Source organism: Mustela erminea, chromosome 3 (genome assembly GCF_009829155.1).
Source record: "Mustela erminea isolate mMusErm1 chromosome 3, mMusErm1.Pri, whole genome shotgun sequence".
NCBI classification, from domain to species: Eukaryota; Metazoa; Chordata; class Mammalia; order Carnivora; family Mustelidae; genus Mustela; species Mustela erminea.
The window spans coordinates 79,465,632-79,492,249 of NC_045616.1; the positions used below are offsets into that span (position 1 = coordinate 79,465,632).

Consider the following 26,618-nt stretch of genomic DNA (forward strand, 5'->3'; position numbering starts at 1 on the left):
GCATCCTACCTTTGCCCAGATACTGACTTGTTACTCTAAGCTACTTCTCTTGGCTTTTGTATCACAATGCCCTACTTCTCTATTGTTCATTCTTTTGCAAGAATGGCCATTGTGTGCTGCTGAACAAAATGGACATAACCGGGGCGCCTGGGTGGCTCAGTGGGTTAAAGCCTCTGCCTTCAGCTCAGGTCATGATCTCAGGGTCCTGGGATCGAGCCCCGCATCGGGCTCTCTGCTCAGCGGGGAGCCTGCTTCCTCCTCTCTCTCTGCCTGCCTCTCTGCCTACTTATGATGTGTCTGTCAAATAAATAAATAAAATCTTATTAAAAAAAAAATGGACACAACTTCTGCCCTCTAGAGCAAGTAGTCATCCTCTTTTCCTTTTTTTCCTACAGTCTGTCCATGATTTCATTATGGATATTTAGTCATTAGCTGATTGTTTTATCTCTGTTAGTTTTGATTTTAGGCTGTTTCTGATCTGTTGCATTCCCCTGGCTTAAGTTACCACCTCTAATGCCAGTATCTTGGGTATCTCTTTCTATTTCTGATTGTTTCCCATTATAGCCATTTAATGTATTTTTATTCAGAGCCCACTGTGTGTGTGTGCCTGGTGTAAGAAATATGAGAATGATAGTCTTTGCCTTCAAGTTGGTAATAGAATGTCATAGGCAATATGAAATATAGTGTGATAGATGTGTGTATAATTTGCCATTGGACCAATATACAGGGCATGCCTGCCTTGGGCTGAAGGGGAAATGAGCGGGCAGGTATCCCCAGTAGAAGGCTGAACGTAAATAAAGCCACCTAAGGTTTTGAAAACATAACATGGAAAGGCAACAGCAAATGATTCGGTGTGATTGGAATCTTAAAGGCTGCATGGAGAAGAGTCACAGATGAGGCTGAGCATTTAAGAAGTTACCAGATCACCCCAAAGGCAATATTCTCAATACTAAACTAATTTTCTTCCAACATAAACCATGTCCCACTCACAGCTTCACATTTCTGTCAGTGGGCCCACCATTCTCTTTCTTGCCAAACCCTGAAGTGTCCTCTTCAGGTCTACCTCCGCACTTGTAGTTAGGCATGAAGTTAAATCATTTCTATATTCAGAACACTCCTTTGTGCATTCTCTTCTGTTTTCACTATTAACACATTACTTACCAGCTAATTACTGGATTATTTCAAGGCTATATGAAATGGTCTCCTTTCTACTGTTTTTTTGTTTTTTTTTTTTTAAATTTCTAGCATCCCCTATTTTACCCTGTTGCTGATCCTGACTGAGCTAAGAGGACAGTGATATTTTATTTTTTACAGGAAAAGTCCTTTTTTAGGCCAGTATTGTAAATATGTAATTCTTTTTACTAAATGCGAAAATTTCAAGCTCTCTTCTTCCCATTAAAAACCACAGAATTGGGTGCCTGGGTGGCTCAGTCATTAAGCATCTGCCTTCAGCTCAGGTCATGATCCCAGAGTCCTGGGATTGAGCCCTACATCAGGCTTCCTGCTCAGCGGGAAACCTGCTTCTCCCTCTCCCACCTTCCTTGCTTGTGTTCCCTCTTTGGCTGTCTCTCTATGTCAAATAAATAAAATCTTAAAACAAAAAAAGCAAAAAACAAAAACCAAAGAATTGAAGAATTAAGAGTTATCCATAGCAAAGAACATTTTGTTCCATTAACTTTGAATTTTCATTATGAACATAATATGTATTTTATTTTATTTTATTTTATTTTTTTTTTGAGAGAGAGATCACAAGCAGGCAGAGAGGCAGTCAGAGAGAAGGGGAAGCAGGCTCACTGCTGAGCAGAGAGCCCGATGCGGGGCTCGATCCCAGGACCCTGAGATCATGACCTGAGCCGAAGGCAGAGGCTTAACCCACTGAGCCACCCAGGCGCCCCATGAACACAATATGTATTTTATACTGAACAAGCTTTTTCAAATCATTAGTCTCCCACCTCCCAACTTCTTACCACAGTTCTCATGTTTTAATTTATCCAGATCACTTGCCTCCATGGGAGGCCACATATACAATGAAACAGCTTGTACTGGAATCCTGGTTTTACTCCTTATGTTTTAGCAAGGGTCCACATTTGTCTAAGCCTCATAATAACTTTATGTGAAAAATGGGAGAAGTGGTATTACCTGCAGGGTTATAAGTAAGAATGGAGTTAATCTGTGTAGCCCAGTGCCTGGCATGTGTGAGCATGCAGTACAGGTTGGCTCTAAAATGTTACCTTGAAAACCCCTTGCTCATTCCCTCTGTGCTCTTGTTAGTGCAACCTCATGCTGACCTTGCTTTTTTGTACCACTAAATGCTCTCCCTGAGCCCCTCCCTATTGCCTGTGGTTTACCTGCTATGACAGGTTCAACTCAATTGCCTTTTTAAAAATAGTCTTTTCTAATTACTCTAGTTCACGTTGACCTCTGAGTTCCTATAGGACCTTTTATATCATTTTAGAAATTAGACACACTTAATGTCTTTTTTATGTTATTTTTTTATAAATTTACATAGTATAAAATTGACTTATTTTGATGTACATTCTGTGAGTTTTGACAAATGCTTAGAGTTATGGGTAACCGTCACAGTCGAGATACAGAACAATTTCATCACCCCTCCCCCCCATAGCTATCTTGGTATTAAATTTTAAGCAATTTCCTCCAATATACATTCTGTTTCTACACATAAGGTTTAGGCTCTTGAACCTAGTGTCAGTTTTATACTAGTTTTTCTCCCTTTGTGTGGCCTAACCTAGTGCTGAACATATAGCAAGTAGAGGTGAGAGTGTTTGAATTGTATAAAACAAAGCATAAAAACCTAGTAAATTTCAACATACTACAAGGCTTCTCATTTATTTAACTTCTCTTGGTCTTTCACTTTACTTGGGTGAAAAATTTGAAATGGATATTATTCCTGTATTATTGGCTCAAGTGATTTCAAGTCTTGCAGGTCTAATCATTTTAAATATATCTTTGGGGAAAAAAGGCTAGTTTCTTTCTGTTTTTATTATCAAATACACTTATGGTTTCTATTTTTTCCTAACCCTATTAATTTGCTTTTTAATGTGAAACAAAGGTTTCTATCCCCCCACCCCGAGGATTTTTGGCTGTTATGATATTATTGATAACTAAATATATTTATGGTTTTCCCTTTTTTTCTTAAACATATTAAAGATATCAATCAATTTGATTAAAAATAAACTAGTTACAAAATGTAAAATAGAAAGCCTCCTGTTTTTTCAGCTTTATTGTTCTATGGACCAATTTTGCTCCCTTTTCTGGTTATTTCTTTTATTGATTGTCTTTAAAATCAGAGGTCAACGCAAGCAAGAGAATTTATACTTGATAAGTGTGGGGCTGATATGGTCAAGCTAATGCTGCATGGTTTCCTTTATCTCTACTCTTGGGTATTTTGGAGTATTGATCCTTTTCAGAAAGGACCAAATATGGTTAAAATTTGCATCCCATTCAGTAGAGTTTACTTCATAATGAAGTGAATTGAATTTAACCATGTGTATCTTTTTTCCCTTCCCCAACAGCTTCCATGCCTATGGCTGTTCTAAATTTGGGCCAAATAAGTCCATTTCAGAGAGGCTTTTTCTGTAAAGACAACAGCATCCAGTATCCGTACCATGACAGTACCGTCACAACCACTGTCCTCTCCGTAGTGGGGCTTGGTTTACCCATTTCCTCTGTAAGTAAATAAATAAGTAGGTAGTGATGCGTTTATTGTGCTGGAGGATGGATGAAGTGATGGATTTGGGGTGGAAGTAAGTCTGTAGTACTGTCTTCACCAGTGTTGATGTGGTGAATGACTGGGGAATATACCCACTGTTTTAATCTAGGGACAGTGTTACTTCAGTTAAAGGGGAATGTTACCCAAAATAACTTGAAGTCCTCATGAAGAACTATAGAATGAATAATTTACAATGGAAGTGTTCATTTAAGTCATTTGGGCCAATATTTTTCTGTATGTAAGTGAAGAAAGTTAGGCCCAGACACTTGGTCAAGCTATTTTATGGCAGAGCTGAAACTAAGATTATGCTTATTTTATCGTATTTAAATGAATATTGAAACCATAAGAAAGGAGATAGATTTATTCATTAAAATTGAGAAGACAACTCAGCAGAAAGAATATAAATACATATGCAAAATAAAATCCTCAGTATACATCAAAATTTACTATTTTCTAAGTTGTGCTGATCTTTAGATAATTCATCTGTCTACAGGATAATATTTGTTTTCATTTTTTTAAATAACTGGAAACTTTCCTTCTAGGTTAAGTTTCACAAATTAGGTTTAAGATTGGTCCTTGAGATTTTCTGATTACTTTCTTTATCTTTGCCTATGATTACTGAATCCTGCCCTATCATGTTTCTCTCTCTCTCTTTTTTTTTTAATCCTGTTTCTCTTTATGTGAGTTGGAAATAGAAGAGAGGGAGCAAAGATTTACCTCCTTGACTGTCTTGGGATTGCATCCAGTGACAATGCTGTATTTCTCCTTTGACCAGTTATCTTTTGGCAGTTGGTTTTGCTAAATAGTTGACTTAAAAGTTTTTGTTGTAGCAGACACAGCAGCCTTATTTCCATAATAGGACAGGCTGGTTTTTCTTTGTTTATTTTGCCCTGATATGGCTAAGAATAATAACCTAACTAGTTCTTTAGTTTTCCATTTCATATCTGAGTTCTTTTTTTCTTTTTGGCTAGCAGGTTGTTTTGTTTTGTTTGTTTGTTTGTTTCTGGATGGTGTTTAGCACTATATTAAGGTAAAGGGGGCTGGGTTTTGTGATATATCAAGATAGAATAACATTTCCATATATTTTCTACATATTTTAATTTGATCATAACTACTTTTATAACATTAAAAAGGAGAAAAATCTGGGATTTAGTTTATGGAGGTAATTACTTCTTCCCTAAAAAGTAAATTCTACCATAACTGGTAACTTTTGCTTTAGCCTTCAGACTGATGAAACAGTGTACAGCAAAGCATATAGTACTGACACTTAGATGAAAATAGACTGTACTGTCTTACTGTAACTCTGCTTGTATGAAGTGCAGGGTGTGTTTTGTAGCCGTTACTTTGAGCAGCTATCACCAGGTAAGGTTTTTAAAAACCAACCCTTCTCTTTGAGGAGTCAATTCTTTGAAGATCAGGAAGTTACTTCTAGTTATTTGACTTGGTACATTTCATCTTTTTCTAAAAAAAAAAAAAAAAAAAAAAGTTTAGTTATAAAAATAATAGATACTCATTTTTGGGGCACCTGGGTGGCTCAGTGGGTTAAGCCTCTGCCTTCAGCTCGGGTCATGATCTCAGGGTCCTGGGATCGAGCCCTGCATCTGGCTCTCTGCTCAGTGGGGAGCCTGCTTCCCCCCACCCCAACTCTCTGCCTGCCTCTCTGCCTACTTGTGATCTCTCTCTGTCAAATATATAAATAAAAATCTTTAAAAAAAAAAGATACGCATTTCTGAATTTAAGAAAATCTGTTAAAAAAGAAAAAGAAATCACCTGTAGTTGTACTGCCTGAAGACAGTTCATATTTTGATGTTGCTTCCTTTAGTTGGACAGTCTTATAGATCATTATGAGCACTTTGAAAATTCAGTTTTATTCCTTTATTTAGTTTTTACTAAGTTTTTGTTCCTTTAGTTTTTACTAAGTTTTTAAAAATTTTTTACTAATTTTTAAAACAAATGTTTTTGCATTATTAATATGAAGACGCATTTAACAGCCATAAAGATAAATTCTTTTTTAAATGGCAGGAAGTAGTAGTATTTGGCCAGTTTCTGGGCCTTAAATGTGCTGATAGCTTGTGGAGTATTATAAGGGTATTCTTGCAAATTCCTAGGGTATTCTTGCAAATTCCACAGGCTAGCGTCGCCATTCATGAGGGAACATCTTGGAACCGGACCACTGCTTTTATACTTCTTCTGAATTCTAAACATGCCCACTCCACTTGTTTCCCTATTAAAATCCTGCAGCGGTTCCTTATGGTGCTCTGGAGAAAGTCCCCACTCCGGCCATCTGAAGCGATTTGGTGTTTCATGATCAGGCCCTGGTACTTCACACCACAAATGTTTTGCACATGCTGTCCCTGTATCAAAAGCACACTTGTCCTTATGGTTCCAATCCTAGAGTCCACATCTCCCTGATACTTGCCTAAGCCTTGCCTCCTTCCACCTTACCTGGTTACCTACCCCTGCCCTGTGCCTCTGTAACTCTCTCTGAAAAAAATTTGCATACAAATTCAAGATTTTACCTTTTTGTTTTTTGTTTTACTAATTTACATAACATTAGATGTAGAAGACAATTTTACTTTTCTGTAAGGTGATTTACATTTGATGTAACTTAATATACACAGATACTTTATAATTTGAATAGTAAGATTTTGGATGATAAAACATTTTTTAATTAGAGGAAGAGTGAAAGGAGGGAGCAGAGGGAGCGGGAGAGGGAGAGAGAATCTCAAGCAGACTCCACGCCCAGCTAGAAGTCCAAACTGGGCTTCTATCCCAAACCCCAAGATCATGGACCTGAGCTGATACCGAGTTGGATGCCCACCAACTGAGCTACCCAGGTGCCCCAGATGATAAAACAATTTTAAGGCCAAAACTTTTTTTTTTTTTTTTAAACAATCTAGCATCTTTTTTAAAAAGTGCATTCATCAGCTAATCAAAAAGATGCAAAATTCAGAAAACTATATATATAGTTTTTAAAATATATATAAATATAAAACATATATAATTTATAAAGATATATAATATATAAATATAATTATATATATATATATATATAAAGACTGTGTTTTGAGGATTAAAGTTCTTTATGAGTTTTAAGGATCCACTTTTTGACATCAGTTTTCTTCCTTTCCCTTTTGACTTCATGTGTCTTCTCCCTCCTTATCTTTTATATTTACTTTTATTAATTTTTAAATTTCTAGAAAGAGGTAAAATCTTGAATTTGTATGCAAACTCTGAGAGTAATGATAGTAAAAGTAAAGTAAGTATTAAATCCCAAATTCCTCTGTTGAAATGAATAAGTACACTTTTTCTAAAGTTTAAAGTATACAGTTTGGGAATAGAAAACTGTTATCTGTTTTTAATGGAATATTTTACACTAATTTGAGTAGTGGCTGTGAGTAGTTGCCTTTTTTTAGGTTTTGTTAGTGACTGTGAGTATTTGCTTTTTTTAGATCTTTAATGCTCTATGTTACTACGTTGTAGTACAAATGTTTAGCCTAAAATAATTGACCATTACCCTAATAAAGACTATTTTCTTTGGCCAACTTATAAAGCTCCTAAAAGGACATTGTATTATTCATAGTGACCTAAACTGCATCATGACAAACTACGGATGAATTTGGATACATTTGAAAAAGGCTTAAACTGTTCATATTGTATATACATACTCTTAGACGTTAGAGAAAAACAGATGAATGCTCCAAAGTTAAATGGACAAAGAGCATAAGCAAAAAGTTGTCTGTGGAAGAAAAAAATTGCCAAAAAATATTTTTAAAAAGGGTCAGTTTCTTAAAAAGTTCATTTTAAAGCAACACTGAGAAAATGGTTTGGCCTCTTATGTTGGCAAAGGGAAAAGGTCTCCTTACATTATCAGGTATAGAAAACAAGCGTAGGGCACTTGGGTGACTCAGTCAGTTCTGTGTTTGCCTTCAGCTCAGGTCATGATCACAAGGTCCTGGAATGGAGTCCCACATCAGGCTCCCCTTCTCGGTGGGGAGTCTGCTTCTCCCTCTGCCCTCCCCCCCACTCAGGCTCCCTCACTCTCTTTCTTTCTCTCTCTCTCTCTCACAAAAATAAATAAAATTTAAAAATCTTAAAAAAATAGAAAACAAGCATATTCATATACAAAGCTAGCAGGAGTATAAATGTGTGTTAAGAAGAAAGTATCATTAGACCTAGAAATTATACTTTAAATAGTTTACCTAAGGAAATAGTACCAATTACATGCAGAAAATTAGTTAGAATATTTATTACAGCATCATTTTTATAGTAGAAAATTGGAAATAAATTTATAATAATTATATAATAAATAAATAAGTTCAGGCTTAGGGACTTTTTGTGTCCCATACCCCAGTGATAAAATATTGAGATATCCATATTTTTTTTAAATTTTTGATACTTACTGACCTGGTAAGATCTCTTTTAATATATTAAGTGGGAAGGGGAAGGAAAAGAGAAATAATGGTTTTCTCTGATCACTACTATGGTATTACCTTCATTTTATTTCTTCATTTCCACTTGATTTCTTCCTGTGTACACATACTGTTTTGTACAAGGAAGGCTATTTTTAAATTTTAAAGCCCAGTAGAAATTACTCCATTTTCATTTTGATAAACACGAAGTTTAACTGTGTAAACTGTATACCCATTTTCATATAGTTGTTCCAAAAGCTGAACTGTTCTGTGTGTGGGTTTAATTTTGTTTGTCTCCAAGAAAGTTCCAAAAGAAAATATATAAATAATGATATTTTGAAAATGCACAATAAATCAAAATAAAAGCTCCACTTCTTGTTCTTGCTGGGTTCCTTTGGTCTTAAGTGGACCTGCTGATAATCCTTTATCTGTCTCCTCAAAGAGAGAAATTTTGTCTTGTATGTAACAGTATACTAGAATCTAGTTCTGATGCTAACCACCCAGAACTGGCATCAGATTCCACCATTGGTTTAAGGTCATGGTTTCCAAAAAGACTGCCCTCACTTTCGTTGTCAGCTGTAAGTTTGAGGGTCCCAGGGTCACCCATACTTCTGACCAATTGGCTACAAACCCAGGGGATTTCCATGACCCCCTTCCCCTACAAGACTGCCGTCATTTCAGATGGCTGCCATAAGATTGGGGGTTCCCAGGCCACCTGTACTTCTGATAAGCCTACTATGAATTTGGAGGTTCCCATGACTCTCTCAGGTTTAATAATTCACTAGAATGACTCAGAACTCAGGAAAGTGCTTTTTTTTTTCTTTTTAAAGATTTTTATTTATTATTTGACAGAGAGCTCACAAGCAGGCAGAGAGAGAGAGGGGGAAGCAGGCTCCCCACTGAGCAGAGAGTCCGAGGCGGGGCTTTATGGGGCTTGATCCCAGGACCCTGAGACCATGACCTGATCCAAAGGCAGAGGCTTAACCCACTGAGCCACCCAGGTTCCCCTGTGCATTATTTTCAATTACAGCGGTTTTTTGTTTTATTTTGTTTTGGTTCTTTTTTTGGTTTTGTTTTTTTAAGTAGGCTCTATGTTCAGCATGGAGCCCAATGTGGGCTTGAACTCATGACCCTGAGGTTGAGACCTGAGCTGAGATCAAGAGTCAGACACTTCACTGACTGAGCTACCCAGGCTCCCCTATTAGAGTTTTTTTTTTCTATAAAGGATCCAAATCAATAGTGAAGATACACTTAAAGTGAAATGTGGAAGTTGGGAGGAGCCTGAATGCAGAACTTATGTACTTATGTGCCCTCTCCTAGTGGAGTCAAGGCTTATCATCATCCCAGCACTCTGGTGTATTCACAAAGCTTTAAGTGTCAGGTGTTTTTATTGGGGTTTAACTTATTTCATGTTTGACTAAGTATGATTGAACCATTGGCCATCTGATTGAACCTCAATTTCCAGTCCCCTTCCCCTCCCTGGGGCTCGAAGCCCCATCCCTCTGATCACATGGCTGATCTTAATAGCACTCATACCCATCCTGAGTCATCTTGTCAGCATAAACTCAGGTATGATTTAACAGATTCATGAACAACAAAGGTATTCCTGTTACTCAGGAAATACTAAGAATTTAGTCTCTTTGGCTCACAGGAGCCAAAACAAAGGCCAGTCAAATTCTTTGTTAAAAATCTTTTTAAAAATTTTTAAAATTAAAAAAAATTTTAAATAAAAAGATAAAAATCTTTTTATCTTTAATACTATAAACTTGGTGCCTTGAACACAATTCAGTGCTCAGATGTTGGTTGATAGGAGTAATTTTAAGAAAAAGTTTTAGTTTTTCCCCTTCTTTCAATCTACCAACTGAAGTTTACTGAGGAATTAGTAATCCCTTATAAGGTTTCTTTTATTAAAGAAAACATGATGCTGACACTTGTTAAAATGGTGAGGAAGACTTTATTCAAGATTATTGCAATAGGAGCAAGAGATGGAACTCAGCTCTGAATACAGCAGGGATAAGTGGAGATTTATAGCCAAGGAGCAGGGTGTGGAGGTCAGGAGATACAAAATCACTAAGAGAAGGCATCAACAGTAGCAGGGTTCTTGCAAAACTGACCTAATAGGATTCTTCTTCAGGGTATACCAGGACTTAGACATTAAAAGTTGGGATTAAGGAACTTGACCAAGTATGAAGTGTGATCAGATATTAACAGTTGGGGGATTTTTTTTTTAAAAGATTTTATTTACTTATTTGACAGAGATCACAAGTAGGCAGAAAGTCAGGCAGAGAGAGGGAAAGTAAGCAGGCTCCTGTTGAGCAAAGAGCCCAACGCGGGGCTGGATCCCAGGACCCTGAGATCATAACCTGAGCCAAAGGCAGAGGCTTAACCCACTGAGCCAACCAGGAGCCCCAACAATTGGGGGATTCTTGCTAAGGCTGGGCTGTGGAGGCCCAGCAAGGACAGAAAAGACACAGAAGGCCAAGGTCAAAGCCTTCTTAAGAACAGAGTGTAGCAGGGCGCCTGGGTGGCTCAGCGGGTTGGGGCCTCTGCCTTCGGCTGGGGTTGTGATCCCGGGGTGCTGGGATCGAGCCCCCTGTCGGGCTCTCTGCTCAGCGGGGAGCCTGCTTCCACCCCTCTCATTCTCTGCCTGCCTCTCTGCCTAATTGTGGTCTCTGCCTGTCAAATAAATAACTAAAAAAAAAAAAATAAATAAAGAACAGAGTGTAGGGGCACCTGGGTGGCTCAGTGGGTTAAAGCCTCTGCCTTCACCTCAGGTCATGATCTCAGGGTCCTGGGATCGAGCCCCGCATCTGGCTCTCTGTTCAGTGGGGAGCCTGCTTCCCTTCCTCTCTCTCTGCCTGCCTCTCTGCCTACTTGTGATCTCTGTCAAATAAATAAATAAAATCTTAAAAAAATAAAAATAGGAACAGAGTTTAGAGGAAGCTTACTAAAATTTGGTTTAAAATTTGGTTAAGAAGAGAGTCTTTGTCACAATCTACTGTTGCTAATGACAAACTTCATCCTAAGTATCTATTGTATTTTAAGTTGTTAGCTCATGATAGAACATTTATATAAACTTATCCTAATACACAAAAAATCTTCAAGTTTATTTTTAGTATTGTGGTATTTGAATACCTGTTATGTTTCACTTGTTTAAGTGTTTGTCTACTAGAATTCCCTTACTCTGGGATGTGGAGTATTCCAGTTTTTGGTTTTAGTAAAGTCATTCTAGGTTATTATTACAAAAAACAGAAATGTCAATAGCCTCCTAAGCCACAATTTAAAATAATGTACTTTGGATTATCCTTTCGTTGGTCGCGTGGCTAAATGTAACCAAAAAATGCTTGGCTTTTGTATAGCATTCAGCACAAGTATTTTTATAGGATGGTTATTCCTAAGATTTTTGCTACAACTGTTATTAGTGGAATATATTAAGTAGATAGTATTTAGAATTTTAAGGGATAAAACATAACTTAGACATTTTTTTCTGTTTTTGCTATTGTGATTACTTTCTATTTCTTTTTTTTTTCTTTTAGTTCTTTTATTCCCTTTATTAAGTGCTGAGGAAAAAGACAGTATGGAATAACTTTTTTGGGTTGAATTGTTATAGAAAACTACATGTGCCAAGTTTGGAATTTGATAATGTTTGAGAAGATAAGGGAGATCATTTACTGTGTATGTATGGATTTTCTGAAGTTTTTTATTTTTGGCACATGGTTTGAAAAGTCCTGTTTCTTTAGGGTGAACTAAAGAAGACAAATGAGGCTCTTTTTTTTTTGAATAGCTACTTAGGTGATAATAAGAAATTGCTAATCATGAAGACAGAATGGATGGGTTAGTATATTTTTATAAGCTGTAAGGTAATACATAAGTAAAATATGTTTATGGTCCGAGTGTCCATAAATGCCCTCCACTGTCGGAAGCCATTGGCGTTTGTTGGCTTTTAAGGCATGGCAAGTCTCTCTTGACACCTCTCTTCTACTAGTCCAGGAAACTGGTATCAAAACAGTGTGTTGCTCCACTTGCCATGTTAACATTGGTGCTGTGGCTTCCTTTTTCCAGATTCACCCCAAGAGATGCAAGACAACAAGGTTTACTAGGGTAGGCATGATCTCCTCTCTTTTGCTCCATTGTGTTCATAGCACCAAACACCGTGCTTGGTATGTCGTAATGGTTTAAAAATATAGTTAGAAGGACACCTATGGGTGGCTCAAGTGGTTAAGTGTCTGTTGATTTCAGCTTAGGTCGTGATCTCAGGGTCCTGGGATGGAGTCCTGTGGCAGGCTCCCTGCTCAGCAGGAGGTCTGCTTGTCTCCCTTACTCTGTGCCCTTACCCCCACTCCCCTACGCCTTCGCCCCTGCTCACTTGGATGCTCTTTCTCTAAAATAAATAAATAGATCTTTAAAAATATAGGTAGAAAAAATTAATGAAAAACTACTACATGTGAAATGGGAAAGATTGTTGCTTATGTTTAATAATAATCATCACCATGAAAATAAACCATAGCTTTTTGGAATATACTGTATTTCCAGGTCATCTTTAATCTGAGGTACCTCACTAAAACAGCTTCTCAGGAGAAAAATGGGATACTATTATATTGAATATATATCCTAATTATAAATATCTTAAAATATGGGGGAAATAGCCATTTGAATTAAAGGTAAGTAGTATTATGGGGGTGGGTTTCTTCTGTTGGAAAACAGTTTTATTGTTTACTTATTCCCATATGAGCTTTGTTTCCTGTCAACATTGTTATGGAAAGTACTGATTCAATCAGTTGCTCTAAGCAGTTTTTCTGGCACTCTTTCTGTATATAATTGTCACAAAATAAAGTAATAACAGATGCATCTCTAAGCAATTTGCCATAATCATGGACGTTTTCTTTAAGATTGCTTTTCATGCTGTTTGGAAGACATAGTGTGTAGATTCAGTATATTAATAATTATATATTCATTTTCTGGAACCCTTGAAAATATTTTGATAAATTTTAACTTATACTGGATGTACTTAGAGAAGAGAAAAGTTATGTAAATATTGAGTATATACTGCCGATAATTGAAACTGAAGCTCTCTTCATGTCACAATAGCCAAGCTTACTCAATTTCATTGTTGTTTTCCTAAATGCTCTGAATTTTTAAGGGATTCACTGGGAAAAATATCTTCTCATAAAATCTTAAAAATAGTTTCTGGGGTGGGGCATCTGGGTGGCTCAGTCATTTATGGGACTGACTCTTGGTTTTGGCTAGGGTTATGATCTCTGGGTCCTGGGATCAAGCCCCTTATGGGGTCCGTGCTCGGCGGAGAGTCTGCTTGAAATTCTCTTGGTCTCTTTCCCCTCCTCCACGCTGTTGACGCATGTGCTCTTTCTCTAAAATAAATAAATCTTAAAAAAAAAAAAATTGTTTCAGGGTTGTTATGGAATGCCTTTCCTAATAAGTTTAAGGGGTGAAAAACTTTTGCTTCACATGCTGAGCACAACTCTACTAAACTAGTAGACATTATCTTTCAACTTTTCTACTGCATGTTTCTTGACAAATTTTTTGTAGGATTTGAATGGGTGGAACATTATTTTTAAAGGAAAATTCTGGTTTTCTGAGAAGTCCTAAAATCTCTTTCTACCAAATAAGCTTCATCAATGAATTATATGTGATAAGACAATTGAAATTAAAATGTTTGTTTTGCTTAAGTCTTCTTACCATCTAAACTTGCTTTCAGGGGAGACTGGCTGGGTCAGTTGGTATAGTGTGTGAATCTTATTCTGGGGCTTTTGAGTCTGAGCCCCACACTGGGTGTAGAGATTACTTAAAATCCTAAAAAATAAAAAAAGAAAAGAAAAGAAAAGAAATAGACTTGCTTTCAGAGTTAAATCTCCTCTTCCCCTCACCCCCTCACTCCCAGCTTTTTCAAGCATTAGTGACATAATTGAATTTGGTAAACACTGAGTTGGCAAAATGGCCAAGCTGGACACCTGGATAGCCCAGTTGGTGGAACATGTGACTCTTGATCTTTAGGTTGTGAGTTTGAGCCCCATTTGTGGCATGGAGTTTACTTTAAAAAAAAAAAAAGTGTAGACATTTGTGTTAACATTTCATTTTATTTTTCTCTTTCATAAGTAGTATTTTGAAAACTGTAGGTTGGGATGTTATTTGCTTTACTTTTTTAGGTTTTAAGAAATTGGGTGAACAAAGTTTATAAAACAGATATTGGTTGAAACCTGGTTTCTTTGAAAGCTTTTTTGTAATTAAAAATAAATTTTCACCTTGGGTTTCGCAATGAGTTTTTAGATAATGACACCAAAGCATGATTCTTGAAATAAATAATTGATAAGTTGGGCTTCATTAAAATTAAAAAGTTCTGCTCTGTGTATAGCCACAGACTGAGGGAAAATAATTATAAAACACATATCTGATAAAGCACTGTATCTGAAATATACAAAGAACTCTTAAAACTCAACAGTAAGAGGACAAACTACCCAATCAAAAAGTAGCAAAAGGATCTGAACAGATAGTCACCTCACCAAAGTAATTACACAGATGGCGAATAAACATATTATAGGATGGCCAAATATCTTCATTAGGGAATTGTAAATTAAAATAATAATGAGATACCACTACACACATATTAGAATGGTTAGAATTCAAAACACTGACAACTGCTGGTGAGGCTGTGGAGCAACAGTAGTTCTCATTCATTGCTGGTGGCATTGTAAAATGGTACAGTCACTCTGTAAGATGGTTTGGCAGTTTTTTAGAAAACTAAACCTAATCTTATCATATGATCTAACAGTTGTGCTCCTAGATATTTACTCAAATGAATTCAAAACTTAGGTCCACACAAACCCAGCACACCATGTTTGTAGCAGCAGCTTTATTCCTGATTGCCAAAATTTGGAAACCACTGAGATTTCCTTCAGAAGGTAAATGAATCAATTGTGGTATGTCTGTATGATGGAATATTATACAGTGCTAAAAGAAATGAGCTGTCCAGTCATAAAAAAGAGAGCCTTAAATGTGTATGTGAAATAAAGGAAGCAATTCTGAAAAGGCTGTATAGCATATGACTCCCAACTATATGACATTATGGAAAAGGCAAAACTTTGGAGACAATAAAATGATGGGTCAGTGGTTGCCAGGTGTTCAGGGATGACAAGGGAGTGATGGGGAGTTGGAGTACAGAAGATATTTAGGGCAGTGAAACTATTCTATATGATGTTTTAGTGGTGGATGTATGTCATTATGTATTTGCCGAAACACATAGAATGTACAACAAAGAATAACCCTAATGTGAACTATGGAGTTTAGTTAATAGTGTTATCAGTATTGATTCTTCAGTTATAACAGAAAAACATTGATAATGGGGGAAATTAACAGTTGTGCTTATAGAGAGGGAATAAATATTTCTGCTAATTTTTTTTAAATCTAAAACTGCTTTAGGGCGCCTGGGTGGCTCAGTGGGTTAAGCCGCTGCCTTCGGCTCAGGTCATGATCTCAGGGTCCTGGGATCGAGGCCCGCATCGGGCTCTCTGCTCAGCAGGGAGCCTGCTTCCTCCTCTCTCTCTGCCTGCCTCTCTGCCTGCTTGTGATCTCTCTCTGTCAAATTAAAAAAAAAAAAAAAAAAAGATTTAAAAAAAAAATAAAAAAAATAAAACTGCTTTAAATGATAAAGTATACTAATTTTAAAAATACAAAAACTTAATCAACAAGTTTAGTGATATGTCAGTATTTTTTGGCTAAAATTAGTAATGATTACTACAAATGATTATCCTTATAGTAAATGAACATACATTCATTGCTATGAATAGAATTATATAGTAAGAAAATGAAAGTTCAGGGCTGTGCTTCATCTTATTTATGTTAACTCATGATATTTTGACTTCAGTTTATTGGTTTTATCAAAGGAAAGTGCTAAATTTGTTGACAATCTAATAAATAGAGTAAAACTTAATAAAACTTAATCTAGTGGAGACTTAAGTTTGGAAAACATAATAGTACTTAAAATTCAGTGCAAGTTTTTAGTCTTTAAAAGGAAAAAACAACTGAAATCTCGTGGCACTTATTATCTGATAATTAAGATATGTTTAGTACATTTTATGTGAGGGGGCCCATTACTGTTGCAGGCTTTATTATGCAATAAAACTTAAATGGATTTAACATTTTTTGGTTTCCTGAAAAATAGTATGTTGAATTTAGAAACATTTTTTTAACAGTGAAGATTTTATCTAAGTACAGTCTCACAGTCCATTATCCAAAACTCTTGGAGCCAAAACTTTTTGAATTTTTGAAAGGTTATATGATTTGTATACTTTATGTAATATTCTTGGTGGAGTCGACCATAATCAAAGACATGAAAATCTATGTAGTAAAATATGACTAGTACAGATAAAGACTAGGGTCATTTCTTCATTTGTTCAGGTTAAGTTTTGCCATTACATAAGTTCTGGTTGGGAATTTGAAGGTCTTGAATCTTAGAATAAGGGATTGTGGGCCTTTTAAAGAAAGCTCATTTAAAACTATTTAATTCCTTGGCCATGTTATATGGTTACTTTAAACAAATATTTAAAAATCCTAAATTTAGTTTCTGTTGAGAAACAGGACCTATGTTTAAAAGAAGTGTAAGTTTAAAACTGCTTATGTGAAACTAACTCATTTGTGATTGGAGGGCAGGATTGGTGATGTAAGCCATAAAAAATAAACATGTCCAATGCAGCACAGGGATTTTGAATACTACCTTATTCAGTAATTGTGAAGTGTGAGCAAAAATAGTGTCTGTAAAGAAGTCACTCATGAAACATTTGGTGTTTCCCTGGAGCCATAAATAGCTTATGTCGTTTATCTGGCTTTTTGGAAGAACACTTAATATTCTATTGTAGCACATTCCTGTGGGCTCCTTCTTTAAGAATTAAAAAAAATTCTCCACCATTTTTGTCAATTTTTAAAGATTTTATTTATTTATTTGAGAGAGAGAGAGAAGGAATGAGCAAGAGACAGAGAGAGAGCATGAGTAGGGAAGAAACAGAGGGAGAGGCAGAAGCAGACTCCCTCCTGAGCAGGGAGTCCAACGTGGGGCTCCGATTCCAAGGTTTCAGGTTCATAACTGGAGCTGAGGGCAGAGACTCAACTGACTGAGCCATGCAGGAGCCTCCCCTTATCAATTATATTTAAGCTTTTATATTTGGGATGAGAATTGAAAAAGGGTCTTAAAAGTGACTGTTTACTGCTTTATCATAACCCTGTGTTTTTAACATGACAAGAAATGGAATTCTGTATTACTTTTTTTTTTTTAAGGGTTATTTATTAGAGAAAGAGGGAACATCAGTGGGGGAAGAGCAAAGGGAGAGGGAGAAGCAGGCTCCCTGCTGAGCAGGGAGCCCAACTAGGAGCTCCATCCCCCAGGATCATGATCTGAGCTGAGGGCAAACACTTAACTGAGTGTTTGCCACCCAGGTCCCCCAGTTCTGTATTACTTGCAGGGAGAAAACTTTCTGTGTTTTTACCTCTGTTTTGGGGCTGTGAACAGTCAACACCAGTTCAGAGCATGGTATCAGAACAACCACCTTTCAGAAGGCATGTCCCAGTTGCTGCTCACCAGAGTGGGTAGCAGTAGGGAGTAATCTTTTTAATCAAATGACTTTCCAACAGCTGTTCTTGGCTTGGCTGTCTTGGTTTAGATGGTGGAGTGGGGGTGGAGATCCAATTTGTGATGTCGTTGTATCTAGGGGGATTATAAGCAGAGGTCACTGGCAGGGCAGTAAAAGTGGAATGAATGGTCTAGTGATTTCAGTGATTTTCTCAACAGAATGCATGGGAGTTGTGAAGCACAGTGTACCAGTCATGTGTTCAGTTAAATATGTATGTGTGTTCAATCAGATACATTCTTATACTTGAGTATTAATCTTCTAATATACTTAAAAGCATTCTTTTTGGAGCTGTCAAAATTTGAGAGAAAAAAATAAGTTTTTTTTCAAATTAATTTCTCTGTAACTTGGGGGTGGAGAGTATACCCTTGTTTAATTTTATCTGTGCATTACCTGTTTCCAGGGTGGAGAGTAATTCTATTTCGTGTGTCCCAATAAGAAAATCATTGGTTAAGGAGATGAGAAGAGTAACCAGAAAGGCACCCATTTTGTGGATTATGGAGTTTTGCTTATTCTCTTTGTAATTATTTTAATGTGGGTGCTTGTTGTTTGGTTTAGAACTTTTCATATATGGTAAGTGGAAGGCTGTGTTCTATCACATGAGTGTTTCCTGTGTATTCCTGTCTACTAAGTTACAGATTCTTTATCTCCCCATTGCAGCTCTCTGAGGCTAGTAGGTATTTTTCCTTTATAGCTACCAAAAAGCATGGTTGGGATTTTAACCTCAAGTCTAACTTACTCTGTTGTTCACATTCTTTTTGACAATACTTCATTGTCTTCAGTGTGAAGTAGATCTGTTTTGATGGAAGTGGGTAAGTCCTGTGGATTCTTCTGTTTTGGTTTTCTTTTGTCATTTGTGAGTTAAGGTGGTGAAGATTAGATTAGGGAATAGTGGCAGGAAGTTTGGGATTAGTGTGATAGCAGCCAGTAAATGTTAAGGTGGAGCTTGTCTGTCTAGGTTGACTTTATCTACCAGAGCAATTTCTGAACCCTGATCTAAACTCCTTAAGAGTGAAAATTTGAATTTGAATCTGTTTCTTTGCTCTATCCCTGAAATTCAGTGTGACTTTGTACAAGTCACTTAATCTGTTCATATGTATTTATCTAACTGAAAAAGGATGCTCTTCCGTTAATTAGAAAGCCATGAGAAGAGGACAGTTTCAGTGATGCAAATAATACACCAGTCAAAGTCTGTCCTTTTTCTTAAGAATAGAGTTCCCTGATATTGCTCCCAGTGTAGCAAACTACTTTGGGTTGTATTTTGGAGAAAGATACTGCCAGTTACTCACCTTTTAAGTGGAAGCAAAATACTTTGCATGTATTTTTTCCTCCTAATCTTCTCTCATTGTCCAATTTTACTACTCATTTAGGATTTTCATAAGCTTTTCTGTAGACCTTAGAGTAACTCTAGAGGAATATCTCATGGTTTACTGTACTTGAATATAGGTCAGTAGCCTCCTTGGGAATCTTTCAAAAATAAGCTGATCCTCCCCTCCCCAGATTTAGTAAGAAATTCTCATTTTCCTTAACTTTTCAACTTCAGAGATCCATTTCATTGTCTGTCTCAGCTATTAAACTTCCATGATCATATCCTACTTGATGCCATTTCTAATAACTTAAACCCCACCAGAGTCTGTGTTTTAAGCATTCTGCTTTCTAACTATCATGTTCATGTAAACAGTTTCCTCTCAGTCACCAGCAGTTTCTAAGTTGTTAAATCTGGTGATCTTCATCTTACTTGCTCTATCAGCAGCATTCAGAAAACAGTGAAAAAAATGTTTTATTTTGAAATAATTTTAGACTTTCCTACAAGTTGCAAAAGTAGTTCAGAAAGTTCCCTGTTCCCTTCACCCAGCTTCCTCCAGTGATAACATTTTACATAACCAGGGTAAAAGTCTCAGTACTAATGGAAATACAGACCTTTTTCAGATTTCACCAGTTTTTACTGTGGGGTGTGTGTGTGTGTGTGTGTGTGTGTGAAATTTACTACACGTAGAGATTTGTGTAACTGTTCAGAACTGTTGATCACCCCAGAGAAACTCCCTCACATTGTCTCTTTCTAGTCACACCCTTCCCCAGTCCATAACACTTGACAACCAGTAATCTGTTCTTCACTATAATTCTGTCATTTGTTATATAAATGGATTCATATAGTATATATTTGAAATTGACTTTCTGATGTCTTAGGGACATCTTGATTATTTCCAGTTTTTGACTATTACAAGAAAAACTCTGTGAGGTTCATTTTTTTTTTTTTTTTGGTATTTGTGATTGGATGACTAATTGTCTCAACATCTTTTGCTGAAAAAAGATTCTTCCTTCTCCATTGGATTGCTTTTGTGTCTTTGTAAAAAAAAAAAAAAAAGTTGGCTGTACTTGTATGGGTGAACATAATTTTCATTTTTCTAGGGGAGATTACCCAGTAGTAGAATTGCTGTCTTTTGGTAAATGTATATCTAAATTTCTAAGAAATTGCTAACCTGTTTCTAGAGTGGCTATACCATTTTTCATTCTCACCAGAAATGGCTGAGAGGTCCACTTGTACATCTTCACCAGCACCAATAATGTATTTTTATTTTAGCTATTGTAATAGGTATGCAGTGATTTGTCCTTAGGGCTTTAATTTGCTTTTCTTTAATGGCTGTTGATGGTGAACACCTTTTCATGTGGTTGCCGCATAACCATATACACTCTTTCGTTGAGTATATGTTCAAGCTTTTGCTTATTTTCTGGTGAGATTTCACTTTATTTATATTAATTTTTTTCCATGGAGTTTAGAGAGATCTTAATTTATTCTGAATACATAAAGTCTTTTGTTGAGTATCTGATTTACAAGTATTGTTTTCCCTGTATCTTGTCTTTTCATTCTGTTAAATGTCTTTTGAGAGAAAAAATTACTTTTGAAGAATCAAGTTGATATTTTTTCTTTTCTTTTTTTTAAAAGATGATTTATTTGAGAGAGAGAGAGAGAGAATGAACAGGGGGAGAGGCAGAGGGAGAAGGAGAGAAGCAGACTCCCTACTGAGTGGGGAGCCTGATGCAGGACTCAATCCCATGACCCTGAGATCATGACCTGAGCTGAAATTAAGAGTCAGGCGCTTAATTGTGTGAGCCACCCAGGTGTCCTGGTATTTTTTCTTTTATAGACTGTGTTTTTGGTGTTGTGTCCAAGAATTCTTCACTTAACCCTATTACAAAAACTTCTAAAACTGTTTTTTTTTTTTTTAAAGATTTTATTTATTTACTTGACAGAGAAACCGTGAAGAGAGAACACAAGCAAGGGGAGTGGGAGAGGGAAAAGCAGGCTTCCCAGGAAGCCTGATGTGGGGCTCCATCCCAGGACCTGGGATCATGACCCTAGCCAAAGGCAGGTACTTAATGACTGAGCCACCCAGGTGCCCCTAAAATTGTTTTCTTTTAAGGTTTTATAGTTTTCTGTATTGTTCTATCTCTGTAATCCATTTTGTGTTAAGTTTTGTATCCATACTCATTTCTTGGTGATCTCATCCAGTTTCATAACTTTGATACCCACTCTGTGCCAAATGTACATCTTTAGCTTGGACCTCTCCCCCAGTGGGCTCTATGTACAACTCCCTACTTGATATCTCTACTGATAGGTACATCAGACGTGATGCATCAAAGTATGAACTCTTAAATCTATCCTTTGCCTGCTCTGATACTCAGTCTCCAATCTTCCCTGTCTCAGTTAATTTAACTTTATTTTATTTTATTTTATTTTGAAGATTTTTATTTTCTTTTTTTAAGTAGGACCCATGCCTAACATGGGGCTGAAACTCACAACCAACCCTTAGATTATGAGTTGGATCCTCTACTGACTGAGCCAGCCAGTCACCTCCCCTCAACCCCAACCCCCTTTCTAGTCTCTCAAATGGAAAAACCTTAGGGTGATCCTTCACTTCTCTTTCCCTACACTCCTGTCAAATCCATCCATCAACAAATGCTGTTGACTCTTACTTTGAAAGTGAATCCACAACTTGACTACTATAAGATCCATGTTGTATTTGCAGTTAGTCTCCCCTCAGCCTAGTGCCTGGTACAGAGTAGTATGACCCCACTTAATGGTTGAATTGAATGATTGCTTCTTTCTTAAAGAGATGGTATGCAAGACTTTGAGATTTTACCTTTTCTAGTTGAATTATATTATCTTTTAATGTTGACAAAAATAAGTTATTTTTATATCTTCCTTAAGCTTCCTGAATTCATCAGACTTGTTACAGATGGAGTTCCATAAGATTTTGGTCAGTGTACTGAATTGTGTTCCAATACAGTTAATATTAAACTTTTCAGAGTTCTTTCATAAGATTTAGTGATAGAATTTTCCAATAGGAGAATGTTCTAGTTTTAGTTAATTTTAGTTATAATTTCATACGCTGGTTGAAAAAGTTATTTTTCATGAAAAAAACTGTGCCTCTAGTAAAGATTAATATTAATGAAATATACTCATATCAGCACTCTGTATAACATGAGAGTATGTTGTATGTAAGGCGACTGCTCTGAATTGTTTATAGCAAAAGAAATACATTCAGTAAAACTGATCTTAGTTCCTTCTTCTTTACTCTTATTTTTTGGTGTAGTTCAGTAATTATTTTTGTTTCTGGTTCACTCCCTCTGTTTCCTGAACTTTATTTTATCATATACTCCCATGTACCCAAGTGTACTATATTTTATGCATAAATGGGGCAGAGTAACTTCACAGGTTCTCTTAAGTAGTCACCACAGTTTTGTGCTCTTTAAATATAAGCAGAAGGAAAAGAAATAAAGCATTGACATATTCTTTTTACTATTTTTAAAGTATGATTATATCTCAGGTCCTCACTAGCATCTTTGTCAACTTGTATTTTCAAAACTGACTCTTTCCTACTTGGAATTTCCCCATTGGTGAGCAAACTAAGGTAGGTTTTCAAATGACCTAATAAAGAAAGTAGACTTAACACCTCCCCTATCTGTTTAGCCAAAGTGAAGTATCAAAAGTAATAATAGATCCATTTATTCTACAGTTCAATCTATACTTTTATATTCTTTATAGTTCTAATCTCCATATCTACATCCTTCCTTCTTGTTCAGGCATTAAAAGAAGAATATGTTCCCTGAGGTCTTTCACAAATGCACATGGTCCTCTCTGTTTGGTGTTATCTTTTATTTGCCATTGGGGTCTGTTCCTCTTTGAGGCTACTAAAGTGTGCCTCACCTCAGGGTGCCTGACAGTTTTGTGTCAGGATTTCTCAGGCTGGTGGCTGTTGCTCTTAGCCCTGGGGAATTGTGTCCCTTAATACTTTGCTGCTGTGAACTCAGGAGTCGCATGCCACTCTTCCTGAACATGGGATAGTTTTACAACTCCGTAATGGAATACCATTCTGCAGTAAAAAGGAACAAGATATCCATCTATGCTACACCATTGATGAATCTTAAAACACTATTTTATGGAGGTGTTCATGTAGTTTTCACTATTAGGAGAGTTCTCTTCACATGTAAAAAAGTTCTTAACCACAGTTTCTTAGTTCTCTGGACACCCCACCGCCAGTCTTTCCAACTAACACCTTTGTTTACATCATGGTTTTAAGATGCTGAGTATTTGTGCAGAGGAAGTTAAAGATGTTGTGTGACTAGTTTTGTTTTTTAAAGATTTTATTTATTTTATAGAGAGCACTCACCTGTGTGGGTTAGAGATTACTAGAAAGTGGGGAAGAGAGAGAATCCCAAGCGGACTCCCCCTTAAGCATGGAGCCTGGCATAGGGTTCGATCTCACAACCCCTAGACCACGACCCAAGCTGAAATCAAGAGTTAGAGGCCTAACAAACTGAGCCACCCAGGCATCTGACCATGTTCTTATGTTATCTTTTCCTATCTCTGGTAAAGGATGGAGAAGCGCTCTGGTGGTATTTAGTTGGTGAAGTGGTGAGTTACTGTCTCATACATTCTCTTTTGAACCATGATAAATATTCACTAGTAGAAAGTAGAAGGCTGTATTTATTTGTGAGTAAGTAGGAGTTTACCATGCAGAAAATCTGATTCTTAAATGTGTGAATGTGACTAGCTATGTGGGCATATTAAAAAGCAGAATGTGGGAGTGTAAAGTGGTACAGCCACTTTGGAAAACAGGTTGGCAATTTCTTAAGTTTAATGTAAACTTATCACATACACATATACATATGATTTGGCCATTCTACTCTGAGGTGTCTCCTCATTAGAAAGGGAAATACATGTCCACACAAAAACATGTCCGTGAATGTTTATAGTGGTATTACTCCTACTAGACAAAAACAGAAACAATCCAAATATCCATTAACTGGTGAATGGGTAAACCAGATGTGATTTATCCATGCAGTAGGATACTATTTAGCAATAAAAAAGGAAAAAAATGCATGCTACAAGGCGGGTGGACCTCAAAAATATGCTAAGTGATATAAGGACTTAAGTTATACCACATATTGAATGATTGCATTCAACTGAAATGCTCAGAAAAGGCAAATATGTGTAGAAACAGAAAACAGATGAGTGGTTGCCTGGGTTGGCAGTGGGAGCAAAGACTGAATGCAGATGGGCTTGTGTGAATTTGGGGGGTAATGAAAAAGTTCTAAAACTGGATTATGGTGATGGCTGTACAACTGTATAAATTTACCCAAATCACTGAATTGTATACTTTGAGTTGATGAATTTTATGGTTTGTGTACTATATACCTCAGTAAATTTTTTTTTTCAAAAAGGGAATAAAAATGAATTTCATAAACTGAAATATGAAGAAAAACATAGTTTGACAAATGTAGTCATTTGAGTGATGAGGAAAAGGAGTTGTCTTGGAGGTGTAATCTTTCAGGTAAAAGGAAAAGGGTGTTCGTTATACATTGATAAAAGAGTAAATGGAACCCTTCTCCTTTGCCTTGAAATCTGTAGTTAACAATAGCATCAGATGTTTTTACTTAAATTTTTGGATTTCTCCATATTTTTATACCCTGTGGCTGATAGAGTAAATTGTGATTATATAAAATAACCTTTTTGGAGCAGTTTGTCAAAGACCTTAACATTTGTATCCTTTGGCCTATAATTCTACATAAAAAGTATATTCTTAGGAAAAAATTAGAAATGTAAATAAGGATTAGTATTTGGAAATGTTCATACTAGCATTACATAGGCTAATCAAAAACTAGTAATCTACATGCTTTTCACAGTAGGAGGAGTTATTTTTTTGTTTTGTTTTTTTAAAGATTTTATTTATTTAATTGACACAGAAAGCGAGATCACAAGTAGGCAGAGAAGCAGGCAGAGAGAGAGAAGCAGGCTCCCCGCCGAGTAGAGAGCCTGATGCGGGGCTCAATCTCAGGACCCTGAGATCAGGACCTAGACTGAAGGCAGAGGCTTTAACTCACTGAGCCACCCAGGTGCCCAGTAGGAAGAGTTTTTAGAATTGTTTCAGTTATGGCTCTGTTGGTTGCAAGGGGCAGAAATCCTTTTTAACTAGCTGAAGTAAGGCTGGGTTTTGTGAACAGGATGCGGGGCACTCTAACAGCTCCAAAATAGCAAGATCAGTGAGGCCCTTTGGCAATAGGAGCCAAAGCCGCTTTCCCCATTTCTCACTCTCAGGGGCCAGGCTAGTCACTTCTGTTTTCTTTGCAGGCCTGCTTTGTCCTCAGCCTCTTCTTCAGCCATTCTTTCTTGCACATGGTTCAGTGCTGCTTGCCAGCTCTGAGTCAGTCTTTGTTCCATTTCCAAAATTTCTAGAGCAGGATTCTGGGCTAGGTCATCTTTTTGAGCCTGAAGTGGGTCAGTGAACAACTGGTGATTTGATCTTCTCCGTCCCCTTTTTGGGGTCTACATTCAGGTTTAGTATAAACCTGAAATGAAATGGTGTTGAACAGTGACATTGAAAAAATAGATCTCATGGACCTATATCGTGAATATTATTAATTTAAAATATTTCTAAGACCTTCTGTGATAAAATTGCTTTTCTTCACTCACACTCTCAAAAGAATAGTGTGCATTTGTGGTAGATTCCGGCTTTTTAAAAAAAAATTATTTTTTTATCATTCCTTACTAAAATCTCCATGGTATGGCTTCCATCCTTTCTTCTTATTAAAACCACTTTTACTGCAAGTCTGGCTCTTAAAAATGTATTAGATACTGTGGCTCAATCATATCCAGAGATGCTATCTCTGGACTTGATCTCAGTGATGTTCCTCTCTCCTGACCTTTCTTCGGGCCTCCAGGTCTGCCTCAGTGGATCTTCCTCCTGTGCTCATCCCTTTATTATTGCGGCTGCCCTCTGCCTCACCCCCCTCTTCTTTTCATTTCAGATCCGTCCTGCAGTTTCTTTTACCTCTGTGGCTTCAGAGATCCTTTATATCCCCAAATCTCTGTCTTTATTAGGTGCCTTCTACTGAGTTCTATAGTAACCACCAGATTTTTGCATATCATCAGAGCTTCTCTTTGAACCTTCCTATGAACTTTTTGTACTTCTGTTTATTCTCTGCTGCACTTAACATATTATGTCTTATATAACTTTGTATTCCTGGTAGTGCCTACCAGAATTCTTTGACAGTGGATTCACTCAATATTTACCTGTTTATATATTCCTGTTTTTAAAAATGGGCTAATTATATTTGTATGTGATTTTACTTTCTTTCCTTCCTATCCTAAAAAAAAAAACCCAAATTTTTTTTCCAAATTTAAAAATAATTTCCAGCATAGTTGTTTTGGTCAGAGGAAAAAAACCAAAACCCAACTTAGTGGATATGCTTGCTAAGAAAACTTTTAAATATATTTGGGTCTATTAATATGACTTTTTCCTGAGAATAAGGACATAAAGCCTACTGAGTTTTGGACAC

At 36.6% G+C, this 26,618-nt stretch overlaps 1 protein-coding gene and 1 long non-coding RNA gene across 3 annotated transcripts in view; both read left to right on the plus strand.

Annotated features, from left to right (window-relative positions):
• Nucleotides 1-26,618, plus strand: part of PLPP1 (phospholipid phosphatase 1) — a 93,556-nt gene that overhangs the window by 29,652 nt on the left and 37,286 nt on the right. The window contains exon 2 of one of the 2 annotated variants that reach the window (XM_032336232.1): nucleotides 3,534-3,688. The exons of the other annotated variant lie outside the window; for it this stretch is intronic. Within the exon in view, the coding sequence (XP_032192123.1) occupies nucleotides 3,534-3,688 (155 nt within the window). The remainder of the gene's footprint in view (nucleotides 1-3,533; nucleotides 3,689-26,618) is intronic. 2 annotated transcript variants of the gene reach the window in all.
• On the plus strand, nucleotides 11,191-23,476 carry LOC116586370. Its single transcript, XR_004284009.1, has 3 exons — nucleotides 11,191-12,243; nucleotides 22,591-22,690; nucleotides 23,439-23,476. It is a non-coding gene; the product is annotated as an uncharacterized LOC116586370 (long non-coding RNA).